The sequence below is a fragment of the Acyrthosiphon pisum genome, chromosome X (genome assembly GCF_005508785.2).
Source record: "Acyrthosiphon pisum isolate AL4f chromosome X, pea_aphid_22Mar2018_4r6ur, whole genome shotgun sequence".
Classification (NCBI taxonomy): domain Eukaryota; kingdom Metazoa; phylum Arthropoda; class Insecta; order Hemiptera; family Aphididae; genus Acyrthosiphon; species Acyrthosiphon pisum.
Genome location: NC_042493.1, coordinates 89,862,812 through 89,885,448, shown reverse-complemented (window position 1 = coordinate 89,885,448; position 22,637 = coordinate 89,862,812). Strand labels below are relative to the sequence as shown.

At 29.0% G+C, this 22,637-nt stretch overlaps 2 protein-coding genes, 1 long non-coding RNA gene and 1 other non-coding gene across 5 annotated transcripts; 2 read left to right on the top strand and 2 right to left on the bottom strand.

Moving 5' to 3' along the window:
* The first annotated feature begins 1,102 nt into the window (after positions 1 to 1,102).
* LOC100574569 (mitochondrial cardiolipin hydrolase) lies at positions 1,103 to 6,439 on the top strand. The gene is made up of 3 exons (XM_003247532.4): positions 1,103 to 1,332; positions 1,393 to 1,502; positions 5,571 to 6,439. The coding sequence occupies exons 2-3, from the start codon at positions 1,495 to 1,497 to the stop codon at positions 6,178 to 6,180; spliced, it is 618 nt and encodes a 205-aa protein (XP_003247580.1). The 5' UTR covers positions 1,103 to 1,332; positions 1,393 to 1,494; the 3' UTR covers positions 6,181 to 6,439.
* On the bottom strand, positions 3,332 to 7,585 carry LOC107884934. Of its 2 annotated transcripts, XR_001680240.2 has the most exons (4): positions 7,245 to 7,585; positions 3,810 to 3,890; positions 3,654 to 3,740; positions 3,332 to 3,589 (listed from the first exon to the last, which is right to left on the bottom strand). It is a non-coding gene; the product is annotated as an uncharacterized LOC107884934 (long non-coding RNA). The 2 variants fall into 2 exon arrangements; XR_001680239.2 differs by having other exon boundaries at positions 3,332 to 3,740.
* Positions 7,586 to 7,851: 266 nt separating this feature from the next.
* Positions 7,852 to 11,422, top strand: LOC100162860 (selenoprotein T-like). Its single transcript, NM_001205058.1, is given in 4 exon segments — positions 7,852 to 8,485; positions 9,128 to 9,257; positions 9,497 to 9,692; positions 9,759 to 11,422. Coding segments are annotated over 4 exon segments (603 nt in total). The 5' UTR covers positions 7,852 to 8,315; the 3' UTR covers positions 9,866 to 11,422.
* An 8,883-nt stretch (positions 11,423 to 20,305) lies between these two features.
* Positions 20,306 to 20,430, bottom strand: LOC115033440. The gene has a single exon (XR_003838799.1). It is a non-coding gene; the product is annotated as a U5 spliceosomal RNA (small nuclear RNA).
* Positions 20,431 to 22,637: the final 2,207 nt, after the last annotated feature.

The following is a 22,637-nucleotide window of genomic DNA, read 5'->3' as shown; positions in this document are numbered from 1 at the left end:
TTGGTAAGTTACGTCAATGACCGATGAAAGATGTACATTTGAGTTTAAAATATGTGTTTTTACAACATTTACCCACATAATTGAATCATTTTGGCTAATGACGACATTTACCAATTTTCGTCTTTCACCGTAACATATATATATATATATATATATATATATAAATGTTTGTCTGTATGTCATTGAACTCCTCCTAAACCACTGGACATTCTTTGAATATATTTGTATATTTGTAGCTATTATATAGGTTCTCAAAAACTACTTGACCGATTTTGTGAAAATTTCGAATTTTTATTGGAGATATCAGGAATGTTTAAAGAGTAGGTAGTTTGAACCACGTTCGATTTATATCAAGTACTATCCCAAATCCACCACAAATAAATTATTCGCCTTGGTCGATTTAGTTTGCAAAGCTACCCAAATTTATCTATGAACTGAGGTACCTACTATAGGTAACTAGGTAGGTACCCCAAATCCAAGATACACTTATATAATGTAATTTTTTTTCAAAAAAATTTTGGCGGGCGAAATCATGATATAGGTACAACTAAAATTGAATGTTGGTGTATGCGAAGTTAATAGCCTCAAAAAATGACTGGACCGTTTTCAACAAAAGTTATTTCCATAGATTATTACTTGAAAATTGGAGGGTTTATACAGCTTGATTTTTCAACTCATATAAGCTGTAGATAGGTAAAGGGGAGCTCGCACATGATTTTTTTTTAGCATACGAAAAAAGAAATTTTGTTTTTGTCAATCTAAATGGTTGCAATTCGTTACGTATCATAATGTTAATATAATAATTAAAATAAATATGGTATGTACATTTTGTACAAATATATTTATTAAAAATACAAATATTTGGCCTGGACAACTTCGGGCGGGACACCTAGTAAACAAAAATATTGTAATTCAAATAAGTTGAAATGTGGCGGCCAATGATAAATGAAAATGACGTGATTTAAGTACGTCTATCGTCTACGTATGTACAGCTACTTATATCGATCGGTTTTGTTTTCTTTAGTTTTTATCACGGATAACCACGGTCTTAGATTATTACGGATAACCGTGGTTTTTATTTTCCTAGTGATAACAGCCGTTTCTTCCCGTTTCCGTGACCGGCATAGATAATAAATAATATGAATGTTACGCATTTACGATTTAACAACTGTCGTTTATAATACTGAATTCAGAACAATAATTCTATTCGTGATTTGTGGTGTGTTTACTGCATAGATAATAATATAAGAATAAGAATTCCTATATTATCTATGGTTTACTGTCTACTGGCGTTGCTGCAAAACTCTCACGGGCATTACAAATACTTACAATGTTATTATTATATTTTAAGTCTTAGAAAATTTTAACTAATTTACTTTTTTTTCTTTTCAGTTTTTGTCTTTGATTTTCTTTTTGACATTCTAAACCAGTCTGCTGAGATCGTGTTCTAAAAGTGATGTCTTCTCCTAAAGGTTCTACATAGATCTGTTTCTCATGATGGGGTAGGTACAATTAAATTATGATTATGACACTCATATATTAATTTGTTTTATATAACATCAAACTAATTTATTTTTAATTTCTGTGTTCATAATAATATAGTGATATTAAAATGTTTCAAATTCACTGATACTTGCTTTCTTACTTGTTTGAGTTGATATACTAACTAGTCAAAAAACAATTATCCATGGATTTAAACCGTTTAAGTCACGTTGTAAATATAGTAATTTACCAGATCTCTTACACAATGAATAGAGCCACTGTTGTCTCATTTCATTAGATTTGAACACATATGTAGCTATATAAACTTATTTCATTCAAGGTTTTATCTTATCGTGTATTCTGTTGCCAAATAAATTTTATGTATATCAGATGATTTATTAGTTAATTTCCCTCTTGTTTTAAATTTTACAGCAAGACTCATTAGTCATTACCAATAGATTTGTTAGTTAGAAATGTTTCACTACATATATTATTGTTCTTTTTTATTTTTCTTACAATAGATCCTCCAGTATATTTAACAACATTGATCACAAAACATCTAATTCAGGCAAACATTATATATACGTTTATCATAATCGTGATCAAATTTGTGGAATAAAATTTATTTTTCATTATCTCTTTTATAATTACAAATTGCATTTTTTCTTTTATTCGATCCTACAAAAAGAATATTTGCACTATCAAGAGTTGAACAATTACCATATGTTAAGCCATCTGCTTGACTCCGTACCAAAACACAAGTTCATTCTGATTTATCCAAACATTGTATTCATTTTTGGTGTCTGAAAAAATATGTACCTAAACGTCTGTTCCCAATAGTTCTCCCAATTTCCATGTAAAAATATCTTTTAATTTTGTGTCCGAATGTGTTATGCCCATTATTAATAATCAGTATAAAGCTGTGAAAAAAATTGACATAGAGAGGTGCTCTTTTAAATTGGTTTAACATTGACAATATTAATTATGTTATAATTAAATACTTCGATTAATAGATTCAGAATTAATGTTCAAAAAGTATTAATAAATACTTAATAGGTTGATATACATTTAATGGTCAATGCAATCAATGTTACATTTATGTTCCAACAACTTTATAACATCACCTAATATAAGTAAATATCCGCTAATATTATATTATAATGGAAATTAATATAGGCAATTTAACGTGATGACATAAATTTACTTGTAAGTGTGTTTTGCACACATAAGTGTGTCTAATCTGTAATCATTTTCAGTCAATATTTCCTAGAAATGTCCTGAATTATTACAGAAGGTCCGCATAATACCGCCCGATAGGACATTCATTATTTATATTCGTCATCAATTAACTTAAGTATGTGCAGGCATTGACATTAGATAAGCTTTTTTCAATTTAAAAACAATAGCTGTTTCACTAGATAAAACTGAAGGAATTAGGTATAATGGATTTAAATTTTTGAACTGGTTTTTATTGATTAACAAGTTTACTAGGTTATTATTAATAGAGGTGATTTTGAATATCTATATTTTACAGCTGTGATATCTATCAATAAACATATGATATTTTTAATTATATTATTCATCACGACACTAACAATATTTAAAATATTAAAAATCGCCTCTATTCAAACTTAGTAAACTTGTTAATCAATCATAATCACTAATTAGATTTCAAAATTAAAACCCATTTAACCAAATTCCTTCAATTTTGTCTGGCTTTTTTGTCTTTAATTTCATAAACTGCAACCACCTTAAGTACTAAAATAATAATCATGAGCTTAAAATCCAAAACATCAATAGAATTCATAATTACATACAATTGAAACAATACAGTCTAAGTTAGAAAATATTCAATTATAAATCAATTTTATATTTTTCTTCCAACAACTTTAAGACATCAACATCAATAAGTATTAAGCTCTAAAATATTATCATCGTGTTTAAAGAGAGCTTCCATCAATGATAGTCTGTTCCTTAACCTTCTTACAGTTGTCTAAGAGTTTTTTTCTTTTCAAATTTATTTTTAATTTTGACATTTCTAAGTGTGGTGAAATCATGGGATGACAGGTGTAACTTACAGTCCTTATATAATTAATAATTAGTACAACTAAAATAGTAAAAATATTTGTATTGAATTATAAACACAATTTTCAAATTAAAAATCAATTTACTTTCAAACATAGGTAGCACCTCAGGTAGCATGTTCACAGACTGATTACCACAATCTACACTATCGAATAATTTTTGTTTAATACCTTCTAAAAATTAAAAAGTATTAATACTTCAGCAAATTATTACTAATTATATATAAAAAAAAGTTGTTTTACTTAATTATGGTTACGGTATTTGCGTTGTAGTTGTGGCAGATGCAGTTAGACTTGGTAATTCTGTAGTTACACCAGTTGCACCTAATGTAAAAAAAAAAAATGTATTACTAAATCATATATTAAAATATAAATAGTGATTTATTGAGTACTTTTTGGGTCATTCAATAATATAGTACAGTAGAAACTTGATTAACCGTCAATGTCGGGACCGAGACAATGACGGTTAATAGAAAAGATGGTTAACAGAAATACAATAATACAAAACAATTTTTCAATGAAAGTATATATGTATGTATTTTACAACGTAATTTTCAGACAAAAATAATAAATTTAATACATAATAATAAAATAATAATAAATAATAAATACCAATAATATACAATATGTAATAACATAAAGAATACTATTTTAAAAAATATTAAACACAATAGGTAATCCGTATCTTCTTCTGTTTTTTTGAGTCACGAGCTTTTTGAGCGGCCATGTTTCGTATTTTACGAAGAAGTAAGACCTGCGTTACATTTGCCTCCTCTTGTACCTCAAACCAATCAATGCATTTTGATAACTTTTTTTTTGTCGGTGACCGATGACGGATAACAGAAACTGACGGTTAATCGAGTTTCTACTATATGTCCTTTTTTTAAAATTGTTGGATTAGAACCAGGTTTTAATATTTTCCTTGTTATAATTCCTGTTTGAATCATCAGCGGACTTGTAACAGGCTTAAAATGTAAGGAATATATTTTTCTATTGAATACAACATCGTCTTCACTTAAACCACATTGGTTGAGCCATTCTTAACGTATGTCTGGATTCTAAGGAAATCTAAATCTAAATTTAAACAATATGTGTATTTAATAATTTGTCAAGTTTGAAAATAGTATTAAAATGCAACAATAATTCTGGATTTTTTTCATGAAATTCAGACATAATAAACATGCATTTTTAGATATTTGTATTATAATTTAAATAAGAAAGAAAATAAATATTATAATATTATAAATTTAATTAAAATGTAATAAATTAAAAATTGTAAAAAGCCAATATTGGATGTTTATTTTATTAGGTAGGCTGTGATAAGTGATAACAGTACTTCGCATAGCCGCAAAAGCGAAATTCCCTCTTTATATTATGTCGGTGACACGTTTTATTTCTTATAGCTCTATATATTGTATAATACAATCCAAGGTAATTTATAGTTTTCCATACCATATTCTTATAAAATATAAACACATAACTTATTTATATGTCTATGGCACACCCATAAAGATCTTAATCGATCTATGGCCAATTTGAAACACAATAATATACAACTTTATTGTTCTTAACTATATTGAAATCACAGATTTCTATACTATACACATTTCTATACTCTCAACTCTGTGCCATATAAATATATAAGAGTAATCTGAAATGGGCTAGCTTTTGTGCATGGTGGCGGCAATGTATGTGGCTCACGTGAATCGAGTGCTGTGCAATGGGGAGCTTCACTTAGAATTCCAATAGCTGCCTTCCTAGCTTGAATTTTGTTATGATTTACACGGTAGAGTGATTTTTTGGTTATGACCAATTTTCAGAAATGAAAGGTAATGACAAAAATTTACAAAAAAATTATGTATGGACTGTTTGTAAGATAAAAATCAGTCGCCCTCTGAGGTTAATCTTATATTATGAGATAGAGTTATTAATTTATTAATCTGTGATTGGAACATTATTACTATAAGTATTTATTTAATTTTGTTTTTATTTCTTTTTTTTTAGTGTTATCTCAAATACATTGATCAACTGGATATGTGTATCATGTATTAGTTCTTCATTAACATTAATATGGCTAAAGTACGGAAAGAGAAGAACTAAGAACTGTACCAAAGTGCTGTTATATGAACCTATTGACAAAACAACTTGCAACTGTCTACAGTCATTTACTGTAGAATGTTTATCTCCGAATTGTTCAAGCTCTAAAACTAAAGAAATTCTTTTGTGTTTAAAAAGCGCAAGAAAAACAATGGATATTTGTATGTTTGCCATATCTAATAAGCCCATTGCAAATGAGATTATTGCTGCCCATAAACGAGGAGTATTGGTCAGGGTTGTAGTTTGTAATTGTATTTTATTTGAATCGAAAGAAATTCAAAACCTTAAGAACATTGGTATTAAACTAAAATACCAAGAAGACTTTAAATCTAGTTATATGCATCATAAGTTTGCTATTATTGACTCTAAATGGTTAATTCAAGGTTCCATGAATTGGACACATCAAGCTACCTATGGCAATTGGGAGAGTTCTATAATAACAGATTTACAAAGTTTAGTCATTCCATTCACCAAAGGTTTTGAAAAAACATGGGAAAAAACAATTTTAATTTCATAAATTATCTGTATTTTAAATATTCAATTTAAGTTTAATGTAAATGAAATATATTTTTCATATGTAATGTGTTAAAGAAGAGTTATTTGTATTTTCTCAAACATTTAATTTGTTGTACCTGTTCATATTTGAAAAAGTACATACCTTAAAATTTAAACAAAGCCGTTTTTACTGGTAAATATTTCAGTACTAAGTTCTGCATTGTAGAAACTATATACGAAATTATTATCAATATGTAATTTTACATAATATTAAAAATAATAAGGTAATATTGATTTTTTATCTTTATTTATTTGTGTTTACTGTTTATTGTATACAAGGTATACTTGTTAGATTATATATTTTTGATATAAACTATTCATCTTTGTGAATAGTGGTCTTTATTTCATATTGGTGTTTATACTCAAAACTAGAATCATTGTATAAAAATGTCAAGACCAAAAACTATATTAAAGTTAATGGTACATCAATTTTTCATCGGGTTTACAGAAAAAAATTGCATGATAAACCTAAATGTTGAGCTAACACTCTTAAACCAACTACTTTAGTCAAAAAGTTATGAAATAAGATTTGAAATTCATACTCATGAGATTATTATTATTATTATATTATTATATGACTACCTAAAAATCTAATTAATCTAAACTTTTAGATGGTACATGTTAACATATTGTAGATTGATACTTATATACAAGAAAATTCTTGTGTGTAAGTCTATGATTAGATCACATGTTGGACCCATAGACCTATAAACTAATAGACAGCGCTTAGAGAGAGGGGTCAGGGGTATGATATAGAGTAAAAGAGAACGTGGGGGAAATACAGTATTAGTTTCATACGTCTATCTAGAAATTCGCTAGACTAAATTGGTTTAAAATTATCCCACACCGGTTTATTCTAGTGAATTTCTAGTATGATTATTGATTACCCCCTTTACGTTCTTTCTCTTATATGATTCCTGTGCATTGAGGGCATGGCGGAGTCGAATGGGCTGTCTATTGGTTATAGGTCTATGGTTGGACCTATCCCGTAAATTGTATGTACATCCCTAAAATTATAATACCTACTGAGATCAAAACTTTGTTTGTGAAGTAAGACGAATCAAACCGAGTGAACTGGTTGACAGAATGAAAAACAATTCAACCGTTTATAATTCTAACTTCATATTTATTTTGGTACTTGCATGACAACAATGTTGTTAACTTATGGTTAGTCGTTAGTCGTAAATGTTCCTAGTAATTGATAACAATTCGATACTTCGATCGTTCGGTAAAATACTTTGATATTATCGTACAATATTATTCGTAATAGTGTAATACCACAGAATAGATGAAATAGTTTCCATCTATTCTGTGGTAATACTACGAGATTGACGACGAAGACATATTCGGTTTACATAATATAGATATCCAACCGTAGATAATAGTCATCTATGTAAACAACAGTGTTATCACTTATCTATCTCGATGATCCACCTCGACTACCATAATATGATAAAATACCGATAATTTACAGGTATAGTAACCTGGTAGGCAATATACCGGGTACAAGGTATTATGTATTATCCATAGATATATAAGTTTTATATATCTATGGTATTATCTATGTAGCATGACGACGCACTTTCATTGGGCGAAGCGTCGGTACCATCCGTACCCATCCGGTCGGTATCACAAAGTCGCCGCCGACACACGATAAAGTTGTTCGGAAAGATTATTTATTATTATTATTATTATTATTCAATATATTAATTTAATATTGGCTATTGCATAATACTCAATAGCAGTGTTCTACAACTGTTGTAATACCCGTCGCTCGTAGACCCCGACTCGACGCTATAGCCCGTCCCAAATCGGTTCGTTCAATAATTTAATCTCGTCACGTAACAGGGACAGTGCACCTTCCATTCCCGGGATCCCGTCGAACGGTACGCGAATTGTAACAACACTCGCGGCGTCTCAGATCAGACTCGCGGAAAACGTCGAACCGACTGGCGCGCGCGCGCTCGCCCATTCTCAGTCGTCCACCTCGCGGGAGTGGCGATACCCCTCCGCGCTCGGCAGCCTGTCCCGTTATTACTTGTTGGCAAGTCGACGTCCCGTGGTCCCACTGTCCGTCCCGTGTTCCAGCCGACCACCATGGCCGCTTTCAGTACCGCGTTCGCGGTAACCGTCTGTTGTTTCGCGCTGTTCGGTTCGACGTTCGTGTCGTCTGACGGTGGCGGTGGCGCCGGAAATCCGTCCAAGAGCGTTCACCTCGGAGGCAAAGGACCGGTCGAAGGCCAACAGACGCTCAAGTTCCTGTACTGGTGAGTGTGGACAACGCCGTTCGGCGTTTACCGTATGCTCGAGCCGAATGATTTTCCCTTGTCCTTGAATAGTGTTTTTTTCATTATTTTATCTTGGATTAGGGTCCCCTTTTGCATTTCATCTCTCGTTAATGTCTAACCTAACCATGGTGTGAGCACTGCGCAGGATGCTGTGCACGCTTACACTCGTAACATTATTTAACAGCGTAGTACCTATATGCTAAGCTTGAGATGTCGATTGGAAACATACTTAGATGAGTTTAAATAAAACAACATAGTATAGGAAAACCGGCATTATTTCGTGAGCGTTCGTTTATCTTGTAATGTTTATCTCTTGAAATAAAATACATAATGGGTATTTAATTAATGTACAATTGAAAAGTTGATACTTCCTATGGTTTTCCACACTTTTATTCATTAGGTGTTTTTGTTTTTCTACATTGAATTTCATTGATACACCTTTGCAAAACTGTTTCATTATTACATCATTATGTTCAGTAAATATTGATTTTTAATTTATTGCAGTTTTTTCAAACTCCAACTTTCTATGAAGGCGTTTAAAAGCATCAACAATATATTTTTGTATCTTTATTCTTTTAGCATCTTATTGTATTATATATTATTATTTTTATTTTTTGTTAGTTACTCTTGCGGATATCAAAAAGCATATGATCAATACTCAAGTATTCTTAGTGAAAAATACCCTAATCTTCACATTGATGGAGCAAATTATGACCCTTCTATGGCACATTTACTAGCAGCTAAAGTATTGGTATGTAGATCTTTATAATATTCTAATAAACTCTATTCCAAATAAGTTTGGAAAAAATCCTGACGAAAACTCGTCGCGGTTCGCGCATGTACAGTCTCGTTGACTATCGTTGGCACGCTGCCATCTTCTGCCCAATCGCAGCGGCCCTACGGTTCCAAGTGCGCAGTTTTTCCAAACTTATTTGCAATAAATTATTAAACAAAAATAATTTTCATTAAAAAATTATTATTTTATTTTAGAGCCTAGCAAAAATGGTGATTATTATTGCCATTGGATCTGGAATCAACTTATTTGAATATATTGGCAAACAGCAACCAAACTGGTGGATCTGGTGTACATCTAATAAAATCTATGCTTGTCTTGTGGTATTTTTTGGTTCAAATATGTTTGAAGGAATGCTTATTTCAACTGGTGCATTTGAGTTGTATTTGAATGGTAAGCATGTAAAACATATTGTCCTCCTGAAATATTATATTATGTTAATGATTTATTAATTTACAGATATTCCCGTTTGGTCGAAATTGGAAACTGGAAGGATTCCTCAGCCTGCTGAATTATTACAAATTATTGATAACTATTTATTGTTTGATAACCCATACCCTGCATAAGTATTTCCAAACATTTAATTACTCAAAAAATGGTTTCTTCTTTAATCAAGTAATATCCTGTTTAATTTTTTTTTTTTTTTTTTAATAAGTATAATATTTACCATATTTGTTTTATTAAATGCTTTAGTGATTATATCGTTAGTAAACAAAAAAACATAATATTTTCCTACTGCTTCTAGTGAACCAGGGAAGGCAAACCAAGTCCCAATACCTCTGTATAAACATAAATAATGTAATTGACGTTTTAGGTTTGTGTCAGTAAAAATTTAATATTTCTTGCTCACCCGTTTCAAATAAATATGTTACACACTCAAATCACGTTAACATACACAAATTTAAATATTGCTTTAAGTACATTTTAAATGATGCTGAATACTACAAATGTTATTCGGAACTATTATTGCCATAATTTTTTGTCAGCCTAGAGATAAATTGTTGGTTTTTATTAATTTCACATGCCACATATTCTGTCAACACTTTTAAAAATTGATTCTGTTGCCATATTATTTGTTTATCAATTAAACTTTTTTCTGTAAAATACAAATTATAATTTGATAGTCTTTGGTGATCAGTTCACCATACCTGTAATAGACCATCAATGGCTTTAAATTTTAATATAACTTTATACATTCCATTCTATTATAAGTGGACGGTTTTGTACCTTTTGAACTGATAAAATAAATATTGACAAACGTATCATAATATGTAATTGTTACATTTTCTTAATTTATTTTATTATTATGAACAAATAGTTATTATTGTTTTAAAAATTTGAGGTTTCATGCAACGTGTTTATTTTAAGTTATTTGTTTCCAAACTACCATTTTTCAAATTTTAACCATTAAGCCTTGTTAAAAAACATTATTTCATAGTTATGATGACTTAACTGTTAAAATCCGAATTTTAAAGTAAAAATAATCTTATTTTTCTTTCAACTGTTAAAATTGTGTTTTTAATAAATGAGTGCATATACATTTTAAATTGAACTCATTTGTTTATATTTTTTAATATTATAAATCAACAAACAAAAACTGTATTGGAATTAGCTTTTAAAAACTAAACTGAGATTGAATTAAGTAAATCAAGATATACCAGAATTGAATCAAAGTATAAAATATTTAACAAGGATCTAAGCAGTTTGTTTATTTTAAACTTTGTATTGAGTAAAATATTGTAAGAAATTTGCAATAATATCAGTCTCGCATTTCAAAAAGAAAACTGCTGACATCAAACCCAAAAACATATTTTGATAAACTATTAAAATGTATAATTAATTATGCCTAATAGTGTTAATTCCAAACGTATAAGGAATTTCATTTTATGAAACAGTAAAAATACATTTTCATCTATTTGAACAAATAGCGAGACGGTTAATTAATTAAAACAACAATGGCCGACTTACTAATTGTTGATTTGTTTGCCATTTTAAAATGAACAATCTCTGTTTTTGTTACATGTTGTAATTTATTTATTCTGAATATTCTTAAAATAATTTTTAAGATATATTTTTAGGTTTCATGTGCAAATATTTGAATAAACGTAAGAATCTAAACCAAAGAATTGTGTTTCTTTTCAATTTACACTTAAGTTATAATCGTTTGAAATTGAACATCATAATTATACAATTTGTTTTACCAAAAAAATGACACTGATTTTGTAATTACCATAGAATTTAAAATTGTGTGTACAGTAATGTCTTTGTTTTCTTTCTCAGAAATAAGTAGATCTAAAATATGCTCTTGAAAGTTTTGTAGTCGTATTAGTGCATAGTTTTGAAATTTAAGTCTTGCAAAATTAGATGTATCGTAATTATATATTATGTCTTTAGGCTTGCTTGAGAAGTATATGTGTTACATATACGATATAACTAATGATACTTTTAAGTAAACTTTCGACCACATATTATGTAATATTTTATAATTTGGTAAGGTCAACCTAAAATACCATATTTTAGTTTAGTTTAATGAACGCTTTACAATATTCACAATGCTTAATAATATTACCTTAACCTATGTTTAAGACCTATGAAGTATGATAGTTACTTGGTTACCTTAATATATGTAGAATTCATGGTTATCTAATAAAAGTTTACCTAGTACCTATATTTGTATTTTGCTGTACAAGTTTAGTACTTTACACTACAGGTAGGTACATTGTATCAATACACTAGTGAACATTACAAATATTAAACAAGTTATGTCTATTTGTTCAGATTAACTGTGAAAACGGGATATAATACACAGATATAATAAATTAATGGTTTCCAACATGAACTGGCAAACTGTACCGAAAATATTGTTTATGTTTATTCTGTAGGTCGGCTGAGAAACAAGTGTACTTTAAACAGTTAATGGAATGATGGTGGCAACTTAACCAATCTTGTGTTAGCACGACTTCAAGTTAATTACAAATAGTTTTTGGTACTTATCGGTTATCGCAACTACCATAACTGTTTGGTAAAAAATAATCAATTCAATTATTGAAAAGTTGTCCTCTAAATGGTGCAAAATGAAACATAGAGGTCCGGCTCGTCAATATCTAGACAGTGATTTGGTTGAATTCATGTTGAACTCATTAACAATAATTATTTAGTCATTGGCTTAAAATGATTTATATAACAAGTGATGATAAAATCATTAAAGATTCTAATTGAATTATTGATTTTTGTAGATTGCTTACTTGATAATATTAATTAAAGGCAATTATAAACACGACATGAAAAAAAATATTCAAAATGTCTATTAAAAACTAGGCCCTGCATTTTTCAGGTAAATATTATTGAAGTGTAAGCTAAGCTCGAATAAAAAAAATATTACTAGTCTTCTCTTATCTAATTAGTAGGTCTGAGGAATTCTAGTCTTTTCATATTTGTCTAGAAATATTGCAGAACAATGTGAGTGATGTATAAATATGTTCCATACTACTAATAAGTTACACTGAAAATTTTATTTTGCATATTTTGTCGTTTTTGCATATAAATGCATATTTGAGCAAATCAGAAAAAATAAGGACATACTTTGCCTGTTTTCGATTCAATAAGGTCAGCTTGGACAAATAAGAAAATATTTTGAAAAATTGTAAGAATAAAATGTTGGTCGTTGACAAACTAAGTGCATATTATTGTGTATACATTTGGAAAATTGAATATTTAAAAATAGTACTATAGGTACACTAATTGCTGCATATCCGTCGATTATCTAAACAACAACACATGTAACAGGTAGTGTTAATTGCTAATTGGTAAATATTCAAGTTTTTATAAAGTAAATAATTAAACTATCTTTTTATGTAATATTTGTTTTCATATTGTAAAATTTAAGTATCAAAAGTCATATTATACATTAATTTTGGAGCATATTTGTTGTCTTTTTAGTGCATAAGTGCATACATATTTTCAGGTTTATAAGTATTAAAAGTCATCTGCCCTATTAATTAGTAAATTACCGTATAATATATTTTAGAACCATTCAGCATTATCCAGTAGACCCTAGAAAGCGATTCTCATTATCCTACAAAAATTATTTTGTTTTATTTTAATTTTCATATTATCAAAAAATATAAAATTCATAAGATTCTAAAAATGTGTAAGATTTATTTTTTTAAGTAGAAACCCATATTATATTATAGCGTATTATTTTTATACTTTTGTGGCTTGTTTTCTAACTATTTTTTTTATTTTTTTTTGACTTCAGTACTTTTAAATTGAAATGTTTCATTAGACTGTTTATTTGGTTATATTTATTATGGTTATGACAGAATATATATTTGGAAAGTCGAATTAAAAAGCGTTTTTTATTATTTTTAGTTAAAGCCCCTGCAAACGTATCATTTTTTAGGAGTTCTATTTAGGCAATACATTATTCGTACCTTGCGGTCACTGCTCATCTTTGCGTACGTAGTATTATCAATAGTGTGTCTGTGTGTAAAATATTCAAAATCAATTTATGGACGTAAAATATATAATGTAATATATAATTTTAAAATGTACAGTTTCAAAAAGATCATAACTTACTTAAAAACAATTATATCAATAAACGTCATGCCCTAGATAATAATCTTAATGCTTTATATTTTATAATAAGTTAATTTACCTACTCGAATATCAAAACTAACATCACACTATTGAAACTGGTGAACGAAAATTTGCTATGCCGTACGTATTTCATACTGTATTGTTTTTCGTGAGACAATTTTACTCCCTTTACGCGTATAAAAGTTGCTCGTTTCACTCAATGATTTACCAGCCTAAACGTTATATTTTTGTAGAAATTGTGATTTTTAGATTCTCAGCGGAGCAATGAATGTATTGATTTTACAATGATGTGTTTTTTTTTTTTTTAATTTTTGTGCTTGTTTTTAGATTTTCTTCAACATTATATTTATTGATAGGAAGTGAATCTAGTTGGTACTTTGTGGGGGGGGGGTCAAATGTCTCCAAGTAGTTTTCAAAAGCGCCGTGAAAAACAAAAGAAAAATTAAGAAAAAAAAGGGAATTTTTTACAGTAACCTACTGTACAGCAGAGCGACACCCACTTGCCCACTTTATTTTTTGGATTCCTAGTGGAACGATAAATGTATGGTTTTTTTTCTAAATGATGTGTATTTTTTTTTTTTAAATTTTTTTTGTGTCATTGTACACGATAAGTAGTCGAAATAATGATTCGATTTTCAACTTAAGTATCTTGTTCGATGGGAAAGTGAATATTGTTGGTGCATTAGGGAGGTCAAAATTTAAAATTCCCAGTTATTTTCAAAAGCGCCGTGAAAAACAAAAGACAAATTAAGGATAAACGGGAATTTTAACGCAAAATCGAATTCGGTTTTTAGTGTAACTTTAAAACAAATGACTGTAGAATACATGACATTTTCACTGGTTGTTTATATTTGCATTTTTTATACACGATAAAATTTTCAAAATATTTTGATTTGTTTTGAACTGTTTAGGGACATTTTCATATCACAATTTTATTAGTTTTATTAGTTTTTCAATAAAACTTTATTTGTTGAGTAAAAATACTTGAAAATTTAATACAAGGCTCCTACTATATTGTTACAATGACTTTTGAAAAATATTGAAAATCCTTAGTCACGGTTTTTTTTATAAACATTTAAAGTTCAAAAAATGACAAACTATGAAAAAATCACGAAATTAGCAAATTATTTTGAGTTAAGAATTTATAAGATTATCTACCTTTATCAAAAAAAAAGTCTTTAAAAAAGTCAAATCAAATTTTTATGAGCGTTTGAAATTCATATTTTTACAATATTGGATATTCACTCGATTTCTCATGTAGCAGTTTTGTTATTTTGTTGTAATTCAAAAATGAATAACTGTAGATACATGAACATTTCACTGAACATTTATTTTATCAATTCTTATACTTGATAAAATTTTTAAAATAGTTTGACTTGTTTTGAGCTGTTTACGGACAATTTCATATTTCAATTTTTATTTTTTCTATGAATATCAATAAAGTTTTATTTGTCGGGTAAAAAAACTTGAAAAGTAATGTAAGGCTCCTGATATATTGTTACAATAGCATTTGAATAATTTTTTTTATAAGTATTTAAAGATAAAATTTTGACAAAATTTATAAAAATTTAAAATTAAATAATTATTTTCTAGTTAAAAATTTATAAAATGTTGAACTTTTATAGCTAAGGATTGAAAATTTAAAACAAGATTTCACGTAAGTAGTTAATTCTGTTACCAAAAAATCTAAAAAATACATAAAGACAGTTTATTTTTATAGTCATTATAATTTCAAATTTGGATGAAGTTACATATTAAAAAACCTAGAATAACTATTTTAGTATTTTGTTGTGATTGTATAACATTATTCATAGGTACCTACTTGAAACTTCTGAAGTATACTATTATATATCTGTGATAGTATCACGGTTTCTTATTAATGTATAACGGGCTATAAGTATTCCATAGTAATGGATATTGTGATTTGATTAATTTGGAATTTATTATAGATACCTATTGAAGTTCAATTTTTTTTAATACCATGGATAAGCATATAATATGTCTTATACCTAGACTGACATACCGTCTCCGTTCAGAATCGTTTTTCTTATACAATTATAATATTATATCATTGAATTCTTTAATAACATCTATTATACTGCAGTGACCCACTTGCCCACCTACTGTAGCAGAGCGACATCCACTTGCCCACATTTTTCATGTTTAAGACGATTAAAGTAGATATCAGAATTTCAATATAACTTATAATATAATTTTGTAATTTGTTATTATTAAAAATACCAAAAGAGATATTATCGTTACGTAGGTACATAATTTTATTGCAGTTACAGCACGTCGATTTATTTGTATAAACATTTTAATAATTTAAAAAAAAAAACTAAACACTTAAGAACAATTCTTGTATCACTAACGTTTCCAGTAAATAACAACACACCACATAGGTACGTGCAACAAAAAATAGAAAATATACTTTAAAGGTAGGTAAATTATTGTGTGAAGCAATGGCGTAAATTGGCCTCAATTTCTGGTGCTGCAAAGAAATATTTTAATTTTGGTAATCACTAGAGACTGGATTTACATGTTTATACATATCTTTACTGAGAGTATGCAGCTCCAATTGGATAAGGTTTCTCGACGATTCATTTAGATACCTATGAACTGATATACAAAATTGTTTAGCGCATTAAAACCAAAATTACAAGTTTCATGAAACCGTGGTTACGCAACTATGAAAAATTTTTGTTTAATGAAACTCAGTGTGCGTATCTATTTGATTTTTAATTGAACGGTTTCATGAAATTAAAGTTTCATATTTCATGAAATTAGTTCCATAAAACTAGTTTCTTCAGTGTGCAACCAGCCTAAAAAAGAATATTTTGTGTAAAAAACATGTTTTAGGAATATATTACCAATAAGGGTTCAATTTTGAATATTTTATAAAAATCTAATAGATAATAAAAATTTCTTTTATTTTTATTATTATTATTTTTTCATAAGGCTGAATTATTTAAGTTTGAGTTATTTTAATACATAATATTATTATTTTTTGAATTCGTAAGTCTGAATTTTTTAAGTTTGAGTTTAAATACATAATATTATTCTGTTAATGAACTATATGCAATTATTTTTATTTTTTATTTTAGTATTATTATTTTTTGAATTCATAAGTTTGTGTTACAACAGTTAAATATAGGTACACCAGTATGGCAGTATATCACCATATTATAGAATAAATATATCTGTTTATTTTTATTTATTTTTTCAGTGTTTACATTTTTATTAAAAAGAATATTTTTTTCATGAAAGAATATTTTAGCATATAACAAATTATTTTGATGAAATTATAGAGCATAGAAGCAAGATTATTTTCAAGATTTTAAGCGCATATAAATCCAGTCTCTAGTAATCACCAATACTTTAAATTTCTTTGTAAATTGTTTACCTATAGTGTCCTAATGGCTAATTGTACCTAATAATTAATAAGTAAACAAAATATAAGAAAGTATTGTTATTTTTCAAACAAGTTTTTGGAAAGGAAAAATGTAGAAATTGTATTCATTGGTGTAATGTTTAGTTAATTAATATAGGTAAATCATCTTTGCTATAATTGTATGAAAATCTTCAATATTTTTATTATGAAATACTAAACAAAATAATAAGGTATCTGCCAAGGAAAATATTATGATTTTTTAGTTGTAGGCATAGTGATGGCAAGCCTGGGCATGAATGAGTCATAAAAGATTAAAGTTAATTTAAAAGTTTTTACTAACTTAATTTTAAACCTAACTGATTTGTGTAGATATAAACTTAATAAATACCTACATAAAGAGTTATTTTTAATCAAATTCTAGTTAAATTAATTATAAATAATTAAATAATAAATATAATACAATTATTATTGATGATGCATATAGCATGAACATTTTAAACCATATTATTGGCTAATTACATATAAAAAAAAAAATAATAAATAAACAGAATTAAAAAAAAAAAATAGGATAACAATCAACTGTAAACTTCTTAAAATATTTACTATTAACTTAACTTTACTCAATTATAAAATTATCATTAACTTGCCCAGGCTTGAGTGATAGTATAGGTATTTAAATACTAGTGTTTGTGAATGCTGATTTAATTTTGAATAGGAAATTAATTTCTTATTATTATAATTAGAATTGAGTAAACTACCATAGATAGTAATATAAAAATAAATGAAAATAGATCATAATATACCTTCCAAACTATTACAGATTTATAATATAAGTTGCAGCCTTGTATTTCATCAGCCAAACCCAGGGGTGGACTGGCTCGGATGGCAAGGCAAAGAAGTCCATCTGGGCCGGTCAACCATAAAAAATATGAATTATAGGAAATGAAAAAAATAACATTTAGTGAAAATTTCAAGTATCTATGAGATAAAATATATTTTGACAAGTATTTACAGTTATTTGTTTTTGAATAGCAACAAAATAAGATAATCGTTCGATGAGAACTAATAATTTATTAGAATAATTTTAATATACGGATGAAAATCCAATATCAAAAAAGTTTAAACTTCAAACGCTCGTAAAAAATTTGTTTGACTTACCAGTGAACTTTTTTTTCGTTAAAGGTGGGAAAACTTATGAGGAATCTTGTGTTAAATGTACAAATCTTAGATGTAAATAGAAAATGTTATGTGAATTTTTATCTCAAAATAGTTTACAAATTTTTATGATTTTATTCTAATATTTCAGACGCCAATTATATTTTTATAGATACTTGATTAATAAATAAATATATACTTTTGAAAATAGAAACTACATGTACCTGTACAATTTTTTATGATTTTCTTGTGGTGCATAAATATAAACTTGCTACATTTGCATCACCCAATTTAAGCCACTGGTGTGGAACTTGTAACATTTACACGTTTAACTCAGTATAAGATAGGCAATCACCGCGAGTCAGGCCCAATGAAGTTACACGTCTTTTACCAATTCCTCAAAACTCATTAAATAATGTGAGTAGAAACGTTAAACTATTATACGGCTATACCACCATTCTTAATTGAACATTATTTCAAATTAAAAAAAACTAATTATTCATGTGATTTGAGCTCCTTTAAAGAGTAAAATAGGCAACTATTATAACAATATCAGAGGGCAATATTATAATACAGTAGACGCCGCTTATAAGACTCATTTTGGGACCAGCACAAAGTGAGTCTTATATCCGAATGAATCTTATAGACAAAGTGGTAACAAAAAATTAATTACGTATTTATAAATAGTATTTTACTACATATTTCGCTTCAATTTTAATACTTTAACACATATTACATATTACATACTTATTATTGAATACATTTAATAATCCTGATAAGAAAAAAAACTAAAATTATAGTTACATATAAAAATATTATACAAATTAGGTATACATTAATAAAAAATTATTATTTTTTATTTTAAATTTTTATAAGCGGCGTCTACTGTATTATCTAAACTTGATGATATTTTGATGGTTCTTCAATATAATATTATGCTGGTCTGTACAGACTTTTGTACTACACTATATAGAAATATAGTACAATAATATTATAACATAGAAATGTGTGGCTGGTAAGTGGTAGGCATCATGTATTGCCGTATATTATAATAGCATGGGTATAGACTGAATGTCGTATGAGTGTTGTAGGCAGTGCTCGAATTGTTGCTAAACAGTGCTAAATTGGAACACATTTTAAGGACGGACGCTGATTTTAGTTTTCTCGCCGTTTCATAGCGTACAAACTTTACAGTGATATTTTACACACACCCCTACAAATAATATAGTAATTTAAATAATTAACGCAGCGACATTATAATAATATATTATAGACATTTATGTAATTATGTCTTATTTTATTGTTTATAGTGCCTATTCTAGTGTACGCCACATTGTGAGTTGTGACGTGCGTTGCCCGCGATCCATCAGAAATTGATTCCCCGATTACGTAGAAAGTAGAATAGGTAATAAAAAAATGAGAGACTGTGTGAGCTCGCCATTACACTCTGGGGAAGTAAGACTTCTTTCATAAGTAATTGGGCCCGTGAAATTATAAGTGAATTAGGAAGAGAGTGAGAAAAATCAATTGCTTATTAATGGTTGCTATGGACATGTATAAATAAATAAACAAACGTGTCTGTTTAATTTTTCGTTCCGATTTTTTTTCACCCACACCTCAAGAAAGAAGTTTTTCTTAAAAAATTAAGAAGAAAACAAAATAATTGCAATAGAATTTGAAGGACAATGGAAATACAATATAAAAAAACTAGTATAATATAATACCATATTATAAATCATAATCGATGATATCATCTAAGAATCCTTATCAAACACGCCATTATTATAATATTATATAGTGTAATAAGGTATTACGACGTACTCCGCATAATTAAAAGTCTAAATCTCAATGACGTATTAGAAGCCCGACCAGAGAGGTCAGGCAATTGAAAAAATTAAATTTCTAGACTCCTTTAAGTGCTCCCCTCCACGGAAATCTTTAGTAAAAGGCGAAAGATTTTTTCGATTTGAAAGGGAATCGGAGTTGTCGAGTGTCCGGTGTTCGGTTCCATATATACAATCGGCGCGGTCACGACGCCGTGCAGTCGGCTGGTGTTCACGCAACACCGTTCTGCCGGTTAACAAGTCGTTGTTGGGGTCTGCGCGCGCGCGGTGCAAACTTTTTACTACACTGGTCAACGGGTGCGACGGTCGACCGCGAAAATTTGTGGTCACAGCACGCCCGAAATTCCGGGCCGTTCGCCCGCGTCACGACCAAGTTGGCCAACGATTGCGCTCGCCAACGCCATCTGTCGACCGTTTTCCGAAACACCGGAGCTCGAACGAATATTCCTGATCTCCGCCGTCGGCGGTTTCCCGATGAACCATCGTTGTTCGTTAAGAGGCACGACGAATGGGTCCTTCGTTGATTGTTCTCCGACGGCGGTGACCACGTTCAAACAATAGACAGAGTTGTTCACGACAATTAAGAGTGTTATATTGCTTTTGTAAAATAATTCTCATTCCGACTTATTCTCGAAACAATCAGTGTACACCAATCATCGTTATTATAGTGTCATATTTCTCTGTTTAGCCCGTGTACCGCACAGTCGTTTGTATTCCTCGGCGAAAACAATGAATGTTATAGACACCGTGCAGACAACGGAAAACAGCGCCGCCTAATGGACAATTGGCAAACAAGTTGGTAGCAACATTTTCGTACACAATACACGCACATTTGTTCCCTTAGTTAAATTTTTGGAGTTTTGTGGTTTGTAAAACTTGTAAGGTACCTTTTTCATTAACGAATTGGCCCTTAAGCTTATACTACTTGTTTATGTTTACTGTTTTATTTAAACTTAATTTTAATAATGAGCAAAAATACAAAGGGAAGTGGTCCAAAAATGCGTTGTGTTGTGAATTGTAGTAATACATAACGAACTGATCATAAACTATTTAACTTTCCAAATCGACAACATGAAAAAGAACTAAAAGAAAAATGGGTAAAAAGTATTAAAAGAATGAAGTTAGTATTGTTTTTGTCTTACCATATACTAATATTCTAGTACTTATAATTTCTCTATCAATAATATTTGTGTATGCCTGTAGCATTGATGGAACACAATGGATACCTACAGCCAATACAGTTATATATGTTGGAAACAGTGGCGTATGTACGGGGGGGATATGGGGGATAAATCCCCCTTGACCTTTTTTTTTTGTAAAATTAAGTTTACTTATTTTCTGTATTTCTCAATATGATACTACTTTTAAGTTTTAAGTAGGTACCTATATCTGTTTTCTAAATGTTCTACCCGTGGTAATTTGTCCACTTTAATATAGGTACTATACGCCACTAGTCGTTCGTGGCATAAATATCGGAAAATAAAAACATATATCTTTATGGTGGTATGGTATACTATATTTTTGAATTCTCTGCGAATAATTTTTCATGCATAAATATATAATAAACCCGATAAATAGTCGGTAAATAAAAAAAAATTACCATGAAGACTGTAGATTTACCATGGTAGTTAGCCATGGCATGGCTTAATTTTTAGTGACTGAAAACATTATATTCACCTCTGGGTTACATGCTTTAGATGTTTGTGATAAAGAGGTTTATCCAAATATTCACGAACTCTTGAAAATATTTTGTACTTTGCCTGTATCAACTGCTATACACCTGAACGATGTTTTTCAAGTTTTTATTAAGTATTAAGTCTTACCTAATAAATAGTATGACAGAAGTAAATATTTTATCAATCTTCCTATCTAATATTGAATAATAACTATAAATTAAATAGTAATTATTATATACTTTGTTTATTATAACCGACTTAGAGCCCGTTTTACAATCATAGTTTAAATTTTACCAGTTGAATTCTGCGGTTTAATATTAGTTTAACTATTTTAATACGGACCCTTATAAGAGGACGCTACACCCGCGTGTGTTGTTTCTGTCTTACACTGCACGCACGACATAGGAAATTGTCATTCACTATTCTCAATAGTGAGCAGTTAGTTTTGATACTAGAGTCTAGAGTGAATCGACCTATTATTTATTGGATTTTAAAAATGTATATTATATTCGTATTTATTGAGTGTACCTATTATTATATATTTCATCCCCCCCCCCCCCTATCAAAATTCCTAAATACGCCACTGGTTGGAAATAAGCCAAAAAGACATCCAAATAAGGTGGGTAAGTGGATGTCGCTCTGCTGTACAGTAGGTGATAAGTGGGTCACTGTA